The 18,597-nt window shown below is 37.5% G+C and overlaps 1 protein-coding gene across 3 annotated transcripts in view; it reads right to left on the minus strand.

Moving 5' to 3' along the window:
* Positions 1–18,597, minus strand: part of FOLH1B (folate hydrolase 1B) — a 58,878-nt gene that overhangs the window by 11,654 nt on the left and 28,627 nt on the right. For all 3 annotated transcript variants that reach the window (XM_032358132.1, XM_032358134.1, XM_032358133.1), the window contains exons 8-13: positions 15,367–15,465; positions 14,989–15,074; positions 13,356–13,475; positions 11,112–11,194; positions 6,328–6,391; positions 1,785–1,852 (exon numbers count right to left, since the gene is read on the minus strand). In XM_032358132.1, coding sequence (XP_032214023.1) covers positions 1,785–1,852; positions 6,328–6,391; positions 11,112–11,194; positions 13,356–13,475; positions 14,989–15,074; positions 15,367–15,465 — 520 coding nt within the window. The remainder of the gene's footprint in view (positions 1–1,784; positions 1,853–6,327; positions 6,392–11,111; positions 11,195–13,355; positions 13,476–14,988; positions 15,075–15,366; positions 15,466–18,597) is intronic.

The following is an 18,597-nucleotide window of genomic DNA, read 5'->3' on the forward strand; positions in this document are numbered from 1 at the left end:
ATAAGATATTTTAAAATTTAAATGTCCATTAACCAGGGAATAAATAACTAAACTATATTTAGCAAAATGCATGATACACAATTTACACATTAGCTGTCATGAAGAATTGCAATAATGAGTTTCTGACAATAGAGGAAAATGTTCATGTTACTATATATAAATGTGACTATTATAAAAAATACATGAAGTATATGGAAAAGCAGGCCATATTATTACCAAGCCACTTATGCAAATGAAAGGTCATATTGTAAGACTTTTTTGTCTACTTTTTCTGAATTGAGGGAGGCTGCTCTCAAAAACACATGCATGATTCTTTTCTAAAAAAGAAAATGAAAAGAAGCAAGGTGATTAAAAGAAGGTATTTCTTTTAATATTGCTTCTTGACAGTAAGGTTGCTAAAGTCATTAAAACATAATAAAACAAATGCATTAATTTTTATTTAATTAATTGAGTATTTATTATAATTTTGTTAAATACTGGGCTTGAAATACATTTTCTGGTTTTACAGATGAGAAAACTAAGGAAAAAAATATGACCTATTATGGAGTTCTAGACCAATTCTTGAAATCTAGTGTATAAGATGTTATGCTGAAAACACTCACAAACTAAATTTTAATTAATGTTCCATCAACTACTCACAGGTCATTTATTATACATTATATGGTATATAATTTTTTATTTTATATTTAATAAAAGTCCTATGATCTACTTTTCAACAAATTCAATTTTTAAAAGCTTATAGAGTACCTATGTCATTTAAGACTTTGTGCAAATGCCAGGGATACGACGCACAATAAGACACATTACATACTCTGTAAGAGTGGGAACTGCAAGTAAAAAATGTGGAATTCAATGTGCTGGGTGCAAAGGTCTATGGGAACATAAATGAGCATAAGCACAAGGAGAGAATCAGAACATAGGTTAACAGAAATTATGTTATTAACCTCTTAATTTGTAAAATATGAATAAATAAGTCAACAAAATAAATAAGTCAAGCTTAGAAGTTGACACCAAATTTTGATATAAGGGACAGCACTGCTCCATTTATGCTAAAAAATGCACATTCAGAACCGTGTAGAAATACAGTACTGAATTTTCCATTTATCACTCAAATGTAAAATGCTATTAATCACTCTCCCCAAACAAAATAGAACAAAACAACCCCCAAACTGTCAACCATCGTGTAATTTCAGAGCTGACCTAGAGGGTGGTGTTTTTGCGATTGTCCCTGGGGGCCACCAAAGCAGCCAGAAAAAGAGTATAACTGATGAGCTTCCTTAGCATTTACCTTAAATTACATGAACGGTGCACATTGTCCATGGTCTCACCTAGCCTCTGCCCCAAACCTACTGGACCCTGGAGTCAGCAGTTGGTGTTTCCACACATACTCCTTCTCAGTCACTTGAAACTTTAACTCTTCCTGAGGCCTGGGCTAATTGATATCAGCACACAAAGGAGTATAAATCAGTTTTAAAATTAAGGAGTGAAATTACAGGACCAAGTGATCAGCCACTGCACGAGTTGTGTGACTCGGGGGCTAATGGTTTTTGATCTTAGTTTTCTCAATTTCTAATGGGGATGGCAGACACAATGCTATCCCAAGGCTGCTTCAGGGTAGTTGGGAGAAATGGGGTAACATGTATAAACAGTTTATTAGATGTAATGTTCTCTGGAGTTTAGTAGATGTAATATTTGCTATGCAAGAGAAAGGACATAATCAGTACCTCAAGAAAGCATCATTTGTAGAACTCAAACTTTCTAAAATTATTCATAATTATTTTTACCTCCTTTGTTAGGTTGTATACCAAGCTGTACATCAGTGGGGTACAGTCGACTCTCAGAGTATAGTTCCCTTAAAGATAAAGAGAGGTTTTTTTTATTTCATTTACTTTATTCTTTCATTCAAAGATAAATCCTAACTCTTTAGCCAAAAGGATCCTTTTAAAACCTAAGTCCAATAAAAAATCTCCAACTTATTATTTAATAAAGGTATCATGCTCATCACAGCCCTCATTTCCAAGCATGAAACAACCCCCGCGACCGCTCCAGATCTTCACCCCCCACTCTGCCTACTCCGCTGCTCAGGGGCTTTGCACATACAGTTCCCTCGGCCTGGAACAGTGTTCTGCACTGATCTGCTTGACTCTAGTCTACTGACATGTTTTCTGAGAGTTTCCCCCAAACATCCTACCTAGAGGAGCACACTTTCTTCTCTTTATCCTAGCCACTCTTTTTTTTTCTTTTTTTTCCTGATGGTGCCTTATTTTTCTCATTGGTTATCTCTCAAACATGTTAAATATTTGCCTTTTTCTTTCCCATCTTCCCACCAGACTAGAAGTTCCATGGGAGCAGGTGTTCTCTTTTATTGTGGCCCTATTCCCAGGGCTTAGCACAGAGTCCTAGCCTTTAGCATATACCCAATAAATATTTGTTGTAAAAACACATTTATGGGGGTGCCTCGGTGGCTCAGTCAGTAAAGCGTCCGACTCTTGATTTCGGCTCAGGTCATGGTCTCAGAGTCCTGAAATCAATACCCGCATCGGGCTGCATGCTCAGCTTGGAGTCTGCTTGAGATTCTCTCTCTCCCTCTCCCCGCAGCTTAGATGTGTGCACACGCACACGCTCTCTTTCTCTCAAATAGAATAAACAAAATCTTTTAAAAAAATGTATTTGTAAGGCAGATACTCTCCAGCTACTTCTTAATAAAGAACAGAGACAATGTTCCCATTCCTCAGGAATTCTGACTGATGAGTTTGAGAATCACGTGAACAGCCAGGAGAGGTGCCCCCAAGAAGCTGTGGGAGCACAGGGAGGGGACGCTAAAGCAGGTTGGGGGCCTGGGGAAGGGGAGGTTAAGACAACTTCATCAAGGATCAGCCCATACAAATACCCAGAAATAAAAATGTACACGATGTACTCAGAGAATGGCCACCAGTTCTTATCTCAAAGCTTCAGATCCATGTCTGCGGACAGAAAAAGTTGAGGTTTTAATAGTAAGTAGACACCCCAGCGGAACTGTTCATAGAACCTGAAAGGCTGGTTCTAAAATCCAACTGGAAGAATACATATGTACAGATTTTAGCCACTGTCATTTTTATTTTTTTTTAATTTTTTCATTTTTAAAATATTTTATTTATTTGTCAGAAAGAGACAGAGAGAGAACACAAGCACAGGGAAAGGCAAGCAGAGAGGGAAGCAGACTCCCTGCTGAGCAAGGATCCTGATGGACACGATCCCAGGACCCTGGGATCATGACCCAAGCTGAAGGCACATGCTCAATGGACAGAGCCACCCAGGCATCCCCAGCCACTGCCATTTTTGAGAGCTAGTAGGAGTGCAAACCAGAGAGTCAGAGAGGAAGTCTGGCAGCAAGTATTACCATGTAATGCACATGTAGCATGATCCAGCCACGATACTGTAGCTCTCTACTCTCCACTTATGTAGAAAAAGGCAAGGTAGGCAAATAAACAAGATATTTACTGCAGCAAATTGAAGCCATCTGACCATCAGCTAGAGAACTGAGACATAAATTACTCTGTTGAAAACACTGTACAAGTTTTTGTTTTTAAGGGATAGATCTATATATACTGTCATGCGAAGTTTTCCATAATATGCTGTTGAATGGAAAAGGAGAAGACACAGAACCACATAGCATGTAGTACGTAGTATGTAATATGTAATGAAAACCTGTCTAAGGTAGTGAGGGGCAGCAGAATACAGTAGTTAGAAGGATAAAGTTGAACAGCTGGATTTGAGTCTCAGCTCAATCCTTTACTAGCTCTGTGACCTTGGGAAAGTTACTTAGTCTCTCTGAATTGGTGGTTTTCTCTTCTATACAAGAGAGATAATAAAGTACTACCTTACAGGATTATTAGATTGGATAAATGTTTCCATGTAAAGAACTTAAGACAGCACCTTCAACACCACTGACGGTTTATAGAGCTAAGTTCTATACGTGAATGTCAGTGTGATGGAAATATCCCAAATTTAGGACAGTAGCACCTTTGGAGAGAGGGCGGAGTTTGAAAGTGATATTAGTAAAGGTTTTTGCTTTATTTATCAATTTTGCATTTTACCATGAGAAAGCCAATGTATCACTTTTTATTTAAAAAATAAGTATTTAACAAAAATTTAAATATAAAGCAAAGTAAGATATAAATGGCCTAGTCATTGAGTACCATGGTGTCATATGCTCTTGATCCTGAAAATCATGGGGAGACAATGCAGCATTGCAAGGCAGGGAGTGACATCAGCAGCAAATTCCAGTGATTTAAAACTATTAAAAATCAAATCTGAAAAACAGAACTAGCAATAAGGACATTATTCTACTTTTGAAAAATACATGTTTAAGTTCTTACTCTCTTGTAGCAAGAGTGTTTCATCTGATTATGTGTTTCTAAGTTAGATAAAAGTGCCAAATACATTAATTTTTGAACTTTTATTCTGTGAGAGGCACAGGTCTTGGAGTTTTGCAAATATTAACAGCTTTTGCCCTGATAATAGCTTTGGAGATCTGTGCTCTCGGTAACTCAAATTTTAAATTTTTTTTAGTGTTTTTCTTCTTCTTTTAAAAATATTTTATTTATTTATTTGAGAGAGAGAGTGAGCAAGAGAGAGAGAGCACAAGCAGGGGGAGCAGCAGAGGGAGAGGGAGAAGCAGATTCCCCGGTGAGCAGGAAGCCTGACCTGGGGCTCAATCCCAGGACCCTGAGATCATGACCTCAGCCGAAGACAGACGCTCAACTGACTGAGCCACCCGGGCAGCTCAGTAACTCTATCTAGAGGTGAGAAAACTGAGACACGGAAAGTGAGTCACAACCTAAGGTACCATAACTAGGAAGTGGCAGGGCCACAAGGAAGGCGATGCCCTTCCCCGGAACGTAAGAGAAGCAAGGCAGGATGGCTGAAATGCACTGCGTGAGCTCCCTTCTGGGACAATGTAATTCGGACAGGTGGACGAAGAAGAAATGGACATGACAACATGCCTCTGGCAAAATGCAATGTCTTAATTACTGCTGACATGGAAGATTTACTCCTACACTAAAGGGAAGATTCTAAAAGTCCACCCTGCGTTCACTGACTCATTCACTGGCGGCACCTGGGCAACATGTGTTTCTTTAACAAGACTTTAGGAAGCCACGAGTCATCCACATCCTGTCTGTTCCTCCTGAAGAATACAGCCTAGTAATAGAAGTCTTTTGTAAAGCAAATCGTCGGGTAGCCTCCACAGTGATGAGTGCTGAAGACAGGGCTTCCCTGGAAAAGTTCCAGCTCAGGGGAGGCTGAAAGGGTAAGAATTCAGCAGGTAGAGGGTGCTGGCAGTCATCTGAGTACTGGGATCAGCAGCTGCCTGGGCTGGGAAGGTGCACACGGTCAAGAACAGGAAGATGAGTGGCTGGGAGGGTAGTGGCAAAGGACTGTTTGATCTTGGGAACAGACCCAAGAATGTCCTTTCATTCCAATCTCTGCTTATCAAAAGCAAATCCATTCTTAAAGGCCAGTGTCAAGTGCCATTACTCAAGCCTTTCTTGAACTTACTTCAATTCTCTCTTCTGAACACCCAGACCAGTCTGATTATAGCAGTTTTTTAAAACTAATATGATCTTTTAAAAATTTTATTCATTTATTTGAAAGAGAGAGAGACACCTGGACCAAAGTCAGACACTGAGCCAAAGGCAGTGGTTTAACGGAGTGAGCCACCCAGGTGTCTATATGGCCTTTTCCTTGTACCTGCAGATATTAGAAAGCTAGACTAATTAATCATTCGTGTTGAGCCACAAACTCCTTCATGCAAGACTGTTCTTCACTAACCTCTGATCCCTTTGAAATACTGGAAAGTGCATTACAGAGAGAAATGCTCAATAACTATTTGTTAAATTGAAAAAAAATTTAAAAAATACTTGGACATCAGTATTTTTTTTTCTAAAATCTATATGTATGATATGATAAAAACAGGATTATATTTAAATTATACTTTTTTTGTTACCCCATTCTAAAACCATAGGAATCTGTAGTTCTGTGATTTACTTATTCATTTCACTAGAAATTTTTAGTTCTATGATTTATTTATTCACTTACTAGGTAGTTACGATCCTTACCACAGACAAGGTAATCTGCCAGATGAGGCAAATCAGAGAAGGCTGCTTTCACCAGTTAGCATGCTTGGGCTCACAGCTGCTGTGAGGCAAGTGCGCAGCCAGACCAGCCAGCAGCAGAGTCCCTAACCCCATGTACTGGATTTGCCTTCCTTATGGGAGCATCATGTATGAACTAAATGACCGCTGCTACCATGATCACATCTTTTCCTATGAGACCAATGTTATTCACCTTCTATGGAAGAATCAGCATTAACATAGGCCACAGCACGTTCCTGAAGGAGTCTGGAATTCTCCTATAATAAAAAAGAAAAAAAATCATAAACATATACCATGACCTCCCCCTAAAACAATATACATCTACTTGTGCTGTGTGCAGATTTTGGAAGTAAGCTGACCACAAAATTGATACATAAGATTCTGAAAACTGAGTTTGTTTAGAAGAATTCCGATAAGGATCATTCTAAGAAATAATGAGTAAAACATTTTTAAGACTAAAATTTAAGATGAACTTGCCCATATTCTTAATATGGTAAATAGAAAATGAGCTGATTCCTTAACCATGCCATGGTTTATCCTTTAAGAAATTCTCTTAGCAAACACGAATGACCTAAGAAAGAAACCCCTTAGTGGAAATCTTCCCATGAACATCTCTCTCTCTCAATCCCTCTCTCTTTCTCATTTTTTAAAGTAGGCTTTAAGACCAGTGTGGAGCCCAGCTGGGCTTGAACTTCCAACCCTGAGGTCCAGACCTGATCTGAGCTCAGGAGCGGGATGCTTAACCAACTGACCCACTCAGGCAGACCGCCTCCATCCGAACATTTATTTAAGAAAAGAATCTTGCCTGATTCAATAATTTCAAATTTCAAATTTATGGATTAAAAATATATGAAATTTCTGTACTATACTCAGAAGCATGAAGTTTTCCTGTGGGATGGCACCACCTACTGGTCAAAACTGATCATTGCACAATAATAAAATGCTGAGGAAAAGTGTTGCTGGCTTTTTTTTTTTAGCTATCAAGCGGATTTTGAATCTACAAAACATGTGATTTCCTAAGCGTCTGGACAGTAAGAAGAGAAGTGGAAAAAACCTGAAGCTTGAGGTGGTGAATCTGGAAGAGACAAACCTCGAAATATTTAGGATCTTTCTGATGCCACCATAAATCTTTCCTGTCTTCAAGAGAATTACTACTCCCCACCCCCCCCCCGCCCCTGCCCACCACACGAAGACAGCTGAAGTTTATGCGGTTTCTTCAATTCCTAAAGTATATAATAGAAGCCAAGTAAGTTTTACAGCATGACTGGCAGTTAATGAGATAATCATTAACTTTGCATATGTGTACAGCTAATGCTCCTATTTCACAAGGCCAACAATATATGCAAGTTTAAATATATGCAATCTACATTTTAAATCAGTACAGTTAGCATATATTATTAGTTTCAGGTGCACCATATAGTGATTCAACAGTTTTATACACTACCCAGTGCTCATCATGGTTTCTTAATCCCCACCACCTATTTCACACCCCCCCACCTCCCTCTGATAACCATCTGTTCGTTCTCTGTAGTTAAGAGCCTATTTCTTGGTTTGTCTCTTTCTCTACCCGCCCCCGTTGGTTGTTTCTTGAATTCCATATATGATATTCATCTTTCTCTGACTTATTTTACTTAACATTATATTCCCTAGATCCATCCATGTTATTGCAAATGGCAAGATTTCATTCTTTTTTACAGCTGCATAGTATTCCATTCTATGCATATCTATATAGATCTCACATCTTCTTTATCCATTCATCTATTAATGGACACTTGGGCTGCTTCCATAATTGGGCTATTGTAAATAATGCTGCTATAAACACATAGGTGCATAAATCTTTTTGAGTTAGTGTTTTTCACATTTGAGTAGTGGAATTACTGGATCATATGGTGATTCTATTTTTTTAATTTTTTGAGGAACCTCCATACTGGTTTTCATAGTGGTTGTACCAGTTTGCATTCCCACCAACCATGCATACGTGTTCCTTTTTCTCCACATTCTTGCCAACACTTTTGGTTTTGATTTTATACATTTTGACCAGTGTGAGGCAATACCTCATTGTGGTTCTGATTTCCATTTCCCTGATAATGAGTGACATTGAGCATCTTTTCCTGTGTTCATTGGTTATCTGTATATCTTGTTGGGGAAATGTCTGTTCATGTTTTCTGCTCATTTTTTAATCAGATTGGTTCTTATGTGTTGAGCTGTTCAGTTCTTTATATGTTTTGGATATCAACCTTTTATCAAGTAAGTTGTTTGCGAAAGAGAGTAGCCTATCTTTCAGTACTGTTTATTGTTTCCTTCGCTGTACAGGTTTTTGATATAACCTCAATAGTTTAATTTTGTTTTAGTTTTCCTTGACTCAGGAAAGGCATTATTGAGCATGATGTCAGCTGTGGGTTTTCATATATGGTCTTTTTATGTTGAGGTGTGTTTCCTCTAAACCTACTTTGTTGAGGGTTTTCTTCACAAATGGATGTAATAATACTTTGTCAAAAGCTTTTTCTGCATCTATTGAAATGAGTATATGGTTATCCTTTCTCTTGCTGATGTGATGTATCAAACTAGCTGATTTGCAAATATTGAACCACCTAGGTTTAAAATCCCACTTAGTTGTGGTGCATGTTTTTTTAAATGTATCATTGGATTCAGTTAGCTAACATTTTGTTCAGGATTTTTGCATCTATGTTCATCAAAGATACTGGCTTGTAGTTCTTTTTGTGTAGTGTCCTTACCTGGTCTTGGTATCAGGTTAATGTTGGTCTCATAGAATGAATTTGGAAACTTTCTTTCCATTTCTATTTCATGGATTAGTTTGAAAAAATAGATATTAACTTTTTAAAGTTTTTGGTAGAATTCTCCTGCGAAGCCATCTGGTCCTGGATTTTTGTTTGTTGGGAATTTTTTGATTACTGATTTAAATTCATTGCTGGTTATTGATCTATTCAAATTTTCTATTTCTTCCTGATTCAGTTTTGATAAATTATGTAAGTTACATGTTTCTAAGAATTTATCCATTTCTTCTGGGCTGTCCAGTTTGTTGGCACATAAAATTTTTCATAATATTCTCTTCTAATCCTTTGTGTATCTGTAGTGTTGGCTAGTATTTCTCCTCTTTCATTTCTGATTTTGTTTATTTAGAGTCCTCTCTTATTTTGGTGAGTTTAGCTAAAGGTTTATCAATTTTGTTGATCTTTTCAGAGAAAAAGCTCCTGGTTTCATTGATCTGTTGTTTTTTGTTTATTTTGTTTTTAGTTTCTATTTTGTTTATTTCTGCTCTAATCTTTACAGTTCACTTCCTTCTATCGATTTGGGGTTTTATTTCTTCTTCTTTTTCTAGTTTTTTTAGATGTAAGGTTAGGTTGTTTATCTGGTATTTTTCTTGCTTCTTGAGGTAGGCATGTATTGCTATAAACTTCCCTCTTAGAACAGCTTTTCCTGTATCCCAAAGAATTTGGACCATTGTGTTTTCATTTTCATTTGTTTCCATGTGTTTTTTGATTTCCTCTTTCATTTCTTGGTTGACCCACTCATTGCTTAGTAGCATGTTATTTAACTTCCATGTGTTTGTGCTCTTCCCAGATTTTTTTTTTTTTTTTTTTTTTTTTGTGGTTGACTTGTAGTTTCACGTGTTGTGGTCAGAAAAGATGCATGGGAGGCCTTCAATCTTTTTGAATTTGTTAAGGCTTATCTTGTGGCATAATATATGATCTATACTGGAAAATGTTCCTTATAGACTTGAGAGGAATGTGTATTCTGCTGTCTTAGAATGGGATGTTCTGAATATTCTGTTAGATCCATCTGGTCCAAAGTGTCATTCAAAGCCCCTATTTCATTATTGATTTTGTTTGCATAATCTATCTGTTGATGTAAAACAGGGTGTCAAAGTTTCCTACTATTACAATTAGTTCCTTTATGTTTGTTGTTAACTGCTTTATGTATTTGAGTGCTCCCCTGTTGGGTGCATAAACACAATTGTTACATCTTCTTGTTGGGTAGTTTCTTTTATGATTATATAGTGTCCTTCTTTGTCTTTTGTTACAGTCTTTGTTTCCAAATCCACCTTCTCCAATGTAGGTATTGCTAGCCCAGATTTCCTTTCACATCTTTTTGCATAAATATTTCTCCATCCCTTCACTTTCAGTCCGCATGTGTATCCAAGTCTAAAATGAATCTCTTGTAGGCAGCATGTATATGGGTCTTGCTTTTTTATCTATTCTGTCTCAATGCTTTTGATTGGAATGTTTAGTCCATTTACATTCAAAGTAATTATTGATAGTGATGTACTTATTGCCATTTTGTTACTAGTTTTATGGTTGTTTTTATAGTTCCTCTCTGTTCCTTTCTTCCTTGGCTTTCTTCTCCCATGGTTTGTTGGCTTTCTCTAGTGACATACTTGAATTCCTGTCTCTTTATTTTTTGTACATCCATTACTGGTTTCTGATCTGTGGTTACCACTGGGTTTGTGTATAACATCTTCTGTGTAAAGGTAAAATTACTTCTAAAGGGGCCTATCAAATATTCTGCAGTGAGACTTCCTGCCTTATTTTTACCATGATTTAATTTAGAGTCAGTCATATAAGGAACATAAATGTGAAAAGTATACCTTACTGTACAGGTTCAAGGGGGGGATTTAAATGTGGTTAGCTTTAGAAGCTAATTTGGAAAGTGCAATAGAAACATGATATTTTATTTTGATGTTTGGTTTCTAGTGAATTTACTTATTTACTGTCACACTCCCAGGTAGTGAAGAGTAATCCTTTTGACTATTGGCATTAGGGGCCTAAAAAGTTCAAACAAAACAGTTCCTTAATGCAAAGAGATTGTTATTTTGAAACAAGGATGTTTTGTTTCAGATTTTGGAAAAAAGTGAATATGTTCTCATTGAATTTACTTGTCATTTTTACATCTTTGAGAATCAAGTCCTAACTGCTTTGCTATTATGAAAATTTATATTGTAGCAAATTATCAACTAACCTCTGCCCACTCAGTAGAACCAAGAAGACCAAATTCTTCTGCATCCCAGCTTGCAAACAAAATTGTTCTTCTAGGTCTCCATCCTAAAATATATGTGTAGACACATAAATGCTGGGAAAATGCATAATATATCCAAGACATTGTAAAACTCCACAGAAAAACAACACTATAACTTCATTGGCTGTTTAGAAAAGGTGAACTCTGGTGAGAATTTTTACTTATATAATTTCCTTTCATGAGATTTTAAAGCCAAACTGTCAATAAAAAAGCACAATTGCACTGAAAAGGGGGAAAATGCAGACACATCAAAAATTCTGTGAGGTCCTAATATTTTAATGGGTGTATAACGATTGGATATACAAAGGCAGCCATCTGGCTCTGCAGCTGCCCGGAGAGAAAGAAGAAAGTGCTAGATGTGGTCTGTGTTCTGAAAGCAGAGGGAACGGAGAGAAAATTCCTTACAACTCTTCCACGTTCTGGCATCGTACAAACAATTGTTCACTGTCAGCTGGTTGTGTGATTTCACTCCATTCTCTGCCAGAATCCATCAACAGAAGCTCTGTTAGCAGTACCGATGTCTGTGGCTGCTGCAATAATTCAGCATCACTCAACAAGGAAGTGATACGGCTGGGAGTTATGAACACTGACCTCGGAGTTAAAGAAAGATCTGATTTCAATTCTTGGTTCTTTTGCTTACTAGCAGGAGGACTGAGGGGGGAGTTATGCAAGCTTCCTCAGTTTCCCTTTCTTCATCTGTACCCCAGAAGTAGCAAGGTAAAGATGAAGATACTACTTGATTTGGGGGAAGACTGAATGGAGTCATGTTTACAAATACAGCACTTCATATGTGCTCTAGAACTTGTCATCATTTTGGTAAATAGTTCATTTGTGCTTATTAAGAAGATGGATCCCTACAGCTGAGTCCAATGTTCTATTTTTGTCAAGTTTATTCATGATATTATTCAAAATTTCTATGAACTGTTATTCCTCATCATCGCATTCTTTGGGCACGCTATTTTTGTCATTGCAATGTTTTGTATTCACCATAGGGAGTCTTATTGCAAAATCATGACTTTTTTTTGTACTACTGTTAAGCACTAGCTAATTTATGAGCTATGTAGATTCAAGCTTTCATAATTCTATGTTCTTTAAACACAAGATAGCTGTGTGGGGAAAAAAAAAAAAAAGAACAGAGCCTTTTATCATTTTGTTTTAAAGAGAAACATGGCTTTGCGGACTGGTAGCCAGAAATTTGACTTGAAACCCTGGTTCTCTGACTCTGCCATACACTAGCTACATCACACACTAGCGATACAACTGGATTCTATAAACCTTAACTAGCTTATTGGTAAAACGAGAACAGAAATAACTAAATTTCTCCATGGTTGCTAGGAGTTCAAAATAGAGAACACACAAAAACACTGGTTCTCTGAGGAAATGAGCAGCATGCAAACTGAACATATTTTTGCCATTGTTTTTATTGTTACTAAAAAACCCTGGATCACATTTCCAGCCCCAAATCCTTATTTGCAGGGTCAATATACAGAGTGGATTTTCTGCTCTCGAGGTGTGATTTATTTTCAAAAGCAGCCGTTCCAATTCAATCGTATCTTTGTTTTCAAAGGAAGATTCTAAAACGATTGGAGCAACGGAGGGGAAGGCTAGGAGGGGAAGGCTAAATCTTGGGAGAGCAAACAAAGGCTGCGGCTGTGGAAAGGCAAACATCAAACTTCTGAGAAATTCTATTAGGCAGCCAGACCAGTACTTTTCTGAAAAAGCTTCCATCTCCTCACCTGGGACACCTGACCTGACATGTGAGGCTAGAAGGGCCCAAGGAACTTCTACTCACAGTTCTCTGATCAGGACACTTCGGCCTATGACCTATTTTGGTTTGTCCTCTCGTGTGAAGAAACCCATTTCCACCTTCTTTGCTGTCAGAAACAATCCCTTACAGCGGAACTCCTTTATTTCAGATTATAATTTTATGAATACCAATAATGTAAATTACATTCTATAAATAAGCAAAAACAAACAATATAATTAACTAACCCACATGAGTAATATAGCCCCTCGTTAGTGAAAGCTGTTCTAAGGACTTGATGCTACGAAGGTGGTACACTTTGCATCCATGCTCTCAGGTGACCCTTCCACACAGTCCTATAAGAATGCGGTGATTTTACACACTTCACAGAGGACTACACTGAGATTCAGAGAGGTTGATCTTTTTTACTTTGTTTATATTACCTTCTTTCTTCAGTGTTCCAAAACTCCTCACAATTTCATGAACAACAGCTGCTCCGCTCTGAGGGTCAATGCCACCAAACACCCATGAGTCACGGTGACCTCCAAGAATGACATATCTGTCTAGAAAGCATCATTGCAGAATTACTTGTCATTCCAGGTCAACAACAGAGCAAACTGCAAATAACTCAAAAGCATCCAAACACAGAGCTTTCGTGACCCAAAGAAAGATACCACGGTTCCTGAAGACTTGTATAAATACACTATTTTGTTCTGATTTTGATGCATGAAGAAAGTATGAATGTGATAAGCAAAGATATACTTCAACATATGATAGTAATCATAGGTACAGAAGAAGTAATGTTACATCTAGAATTATAGAAATTATTCTATCCATGTCTTTTTATAATTCTGTTACTTCTCTCTTACCTACTTATCACTTTGCTTCCAGTATTTTCAGAGTAAGAGAACTCAGTGGCCACATAGTAGGTTCTCCATTTCCTACTCCTTCTGGTCAATTTTCAAGGCACAGCTCAGTGATTTTCCTCCTCTATGACTCTTTCCTAGCTTCCAAATGGGAGGGAAATTATCCCACGATCCAGCTGTCAGAGCAATCCTATCATATCCGACAAAGCAGTTACCACACTTCAATGTATGGCTCCTTGCCCACGGCTCCTTGTCCTCATTTTATCCCTCCATGCCTCATGCCTAATACAAAGCCAGCACAAAACAGGTACCCAGGAAGATTCAATGAATTGCCCATTATATATTATTTAGTACTGACCGAAAGCATACCAATATTCTTTATCCCTGAAAGAAGCACTGGCTGCTTCTAAGAAAAATGCGATTTAACTCTAATGCCTGTTGGTAACAAACATATAACCTCAATTCCTAAGGAACTGAAACATAATGAAGTAAGGCTATTTTATAAAACTTATTAATCTGTAATTTCTTCTGAAATTCTGTAAAAATCATGTGTCTATATATCGTATTAACTTCAGTGCAAAATAAAACTATATAAAGGATTCACTCCTTACTTTTCTTTCTTTTTTGTGTTTTAGAGAGTGAGCACACATGAGTGGGGCTGGGCAGCAGAGAGAGAGACAGCAAGACAGAGAATCTTAAGCTGAGTGTGGAGCCTGATGCAGAACTTGATCTCATGACCCTGACACCAGGACCCAAGCCAAAAGTCAAGAGTTAGATGCTTAACCGACTGAGCCACCTAGGCTCTCCAAGTTGACCTTAATTTTCTAAGGGTGTTATCTTTTATACGGATGCTTGTAACTATCATGAAGATATTTACCCAAGCAAAATACATGGTAAACAAATCCAGAAACCCTGAGAAAATACCTCAAAATGACCTCTCCCTGTCCTTCCTCCCTTGATCCTTTACTTGAAGCATGCACTACATTAACTAACCTTGGGCATCTAGCCAACATGGACCCACACTAACTTTTCTTGACAACATGTATCACAATACAAAATTACCTCATATTTATGAATTCTATGCTTATGTAAGTTCCCTGAGGGCGAAGAATTGCTGTGCTCTGTTCATCTCATGTTCCCAGAGCTCCGAGGAGTTCTTGGCCTAGAAGAACTGCTCAATCAATATCTGCTGGCCAAATGATTAATTTACCTGGTTCTACAGTTCCTCTGAGAGTCCCAATCACATTGTATATTCTCGTCACTTTGTTGTTAGAATGGATGTGCATCTTGACTTTTCTAATGCAAAAATAAAGGACACATTCTGAAAATACTAGTTAACGCTCTGTCACCCACAATTTTTTAACTCTTACATCACTTTAAAGGTTTCTAAATGTACACATGCACGAATTCCATTGTTCAGTTGTCTGATACTAAGGATGTAAGAGCTCTCCCCTCCACCACCTGTGGGATTTCTTTTTCCTGCTGGTACTAGATATATTTCACTTTTTCAGTCATCCTTTGTAATTTTTTTTTTTTAAAAAAGATTTCCTCCCCCGAAAGAGAGTTACAATAGAAAGAGTCTCTTAACTGTGTAGAAAAGTTTCCAAGAAAGCCAGGTCCAACATTGTAGGGCACTTGGAGACTTCCTTTCCAGCTGCTATCTGGAGGCGGGGCCCCACCCATTTTCCTGTTGAATGCAAAAAGTGTTATTAGCTGAAGGAACACTTTGGAGCTACCAGTTAAAATGTCTGTGAGCTCGCTTTCTTGAGGGCCTGCTCCTAGGCTTCTATGAGTCAGGGAAATGCCATTTACCCCTTACTATGTCTCTTATGACGCGGGATCTACTGTCACTCCCCCTTCAAAGATAAGAGGCGTGAGGCTTAGAGAGACAGGTAACACGTGTGAAGTCAGGCAGCTGGTGTGTGGTACAGCTGAGGGTCAAACCACTAGGGTAACCATGATAGAAGCCTGAAATTCAGGAGTAAAACTGTGTTTCTGGGAAAATGGAAATGTGCTTTATCCTATTCTTCCTGATAAGTACGACTAAATTCTCTGGACCATAAGTGTATAGAAAACAAACATTAGGCTCTGAAGGGTGAAGAGAAGAAAACATACTAGCTTGGGACCCCAGAGTACAAGAAAAGTGATGAGTTCCTTGAGTTTCCTTTTTGGTTTATCTACCCCAGACTTGGAGCTGAAGAAGCTGGCAAGCTAGAAATGTCCCATGGCACATTAGGAACACTCTAGCTGACAACAGCTGAATAAACATTCTTCTCAAGTGAATATGGAACATATTACCAGGACAGACTATAGATTAGGCTGTGAAATGAGTCTAAATAAATTTAAATGACCGAGATCAGGCAAGCTGCTTATTAATTATATAATGTTTATTAATCCAACTACAAAATAAAAAATTTAGCAATCAATAATAGATGGGAGGGGCACCTGGGTGGCTCAGTGGGTTAAGCCGCTGCCTTCGGCTCAGGTCATGATCTCAGGGTCCTGGGATCGAGCCCCACATTGGGCTCTCTGCTCAGCAGGGAGCCTGCTTCCTCCTCTCTCTCTGCCTGCCTCTCTGCCTGCTTGTGATCTCTGTCTGTCAAATAAATAAATAAAATCTTAAAAAAAAATAATAATAATAGATGGGAATTTGGGAAAAATGCAAATCTATGGAGATTAAACAGCTGACTCCTAAATACCCAATGGCTGAAAGAAAAAAATTCACAAGAGTAATTAGAATATACTTGGTGTTGAATGGAAATGAAAACACAACATATCAAAACTTACAGGATGCAGCTAGAGCAGTGATTAGAGAGAAATGTATAGCCATAAACATCTATATTCAAGAAGTAGAAAGACATTAGCCAATAAACTAGTCTTCCACCTTAGAAAACTGAACAATAAAGAGCAAACTAAGCTAGTATCAATCATAAGAAAGGAAAGAATAAAGATTGTAACAAAAATAATCAGAGAATAGAGGAAACAAATAGAGAAAACCCAGGACACCAAAAGTTGATTCTTTGACAAGATCAACAAAATTGACAAGTAATAGCATGACTTAATGTTATTATTATTGCTGTCATTATTGTAGGTGTTACTATCACAATCCTAGTTAGGAGGCAAATGAAAGCCATGTAATCACATTCCCCCCAGTACAGATGGAAATCCCTCCCACCCAAGGAAATGTGGTTTTGCTTTACTTGAATTCACATCTCATCATCTTTTATTGAAATGCTCAACATTCTTGGGCCCTTATATGATTTTGTATCTCCACTGTCTCACAGATTTATTAAGAAATTCTCTTTTAGGATGTATCCAACTTGTAAAACATCTTTTGCAATTAATACATCATGTTAAATGGTTAACTGTTCGTGGACATCTGAGAATTAACTGTCAGGGACAACAAGCATAATCCTCACCTAAGTGTGCTGAGGGAGAAAATTTACACAGTGAAATTCATAAACAAAAAAAAAAAGTATAAGACTAAATTCCAACTTTGTAGAATGTTTCATTATATCTTGGAAAGTATGGAAAAAGAAATAGGAGAGGGGCTCCACTGGCTCAGTTGGTGGATTATGCAACTCTTGATCTTAGGGTTGTGAGTTTGAGTCCCACCGTTGGCTGTAGGGATTACTTAAAAATAAAATCTTTAAAATAATAAAGAAAAGAAATAGGAGCTGTCTTCCTGCTTTTAATATATAAAGATCATCTCCTCTTTCCAAGTAGACTGTGCTTCCAAAGTTCATTTTTAATTACGGTGTTTTCAAAGCAAAATGCACTTTTCCATGGGTAGTGATGTTATTAATGGTGATTGCATTTACAAGATGGCTTAAAGAAGCTGACTTAAGTACAGCAGAGACAAACTGCATTTGTGTTTTTTTTCTGACCAAGTAATTCTAGCCCATACTTAGGATATAACTGACACTGAACTAATTAATCAGAGCAGTCAAATGGTAGACATAATTAAGTACACCTCAAATCAATTCTATAAGATCTGTCTTTACATGACAGATCTTCTTTACATGAATTCTTTTTCTAATTAAAAAGATAATAGAGGTTTTTAAAAAACTTTTACATAATTAAGATTATTCTCTCTATATGTCTTTGCATATCTATATATTTATCTCTAGATATCTAGATAGCTAGATAAATCTGCCATTTCCACTTAGTAGTGTAGCATATGCATGTTTCCATATCATTAGATGTTCTTGTAGAAGACATATTTTAACAGCTCCATGTACTATCATAGGCAGTGATGTATCCGACTACTTATCGATTATTAAAGATATGTTATTTATAGTTTTCCACTATTATAAGTAATGTTATAATCACTTTCAGCTTTTAAATATCAAAGATATTTAGACTTTATAAATATGTTTAGATAAACACAGAGACATGGTACCCTCAGAAGTTGTGCCTGGATCCTGAATTCTAATCCATGGGGCAAAGCTGAGTCTAAAAGCAAAAAAGACCAAGATGCTATTCCTTAATCTGCCCTTAAATGGGACAGGTCCCTCCACTACTCCAAATGTCAGCCTTCTCCACTGTAAAAGGAGGTCATAAAACGTCTCCTTATGGAGACTGGAATTAAATGATCAAGAATGCCTTAAACTCAAATAAGAAAAGGTACTACCAGATGCTTCTCTCACTCCTACTTACAGAGAAGTCATGCTCTCTCCTTCCTAAAGGAGACCGGACAAGGAGGTACGTGCAGAAGGAAAAAAGCAGGGCAGGAATGGGGAAAGGGTTCCAACATCAGGAAAGCAAAGGGGGAAGAAGAATAGGGAGGAAAATAAAATGGAACTGCTCTCCTAGGGTG

The sequence above is a fragment of the Mustela erminea genome, chromosome 9 (assembly GCF_009829155.1).
Source record: "Mustela erminea isolate mMusErm1 chromosome 9, mMusErm1.Pri, whole genome shotgun sequence".
Taxonomy (NCBI): domain Eukaryota; kingdom Metazoa; phylum Chordata; class Mammalia; order Carnivora; family Mustelidae; genus Mustela; species Mustela erminea.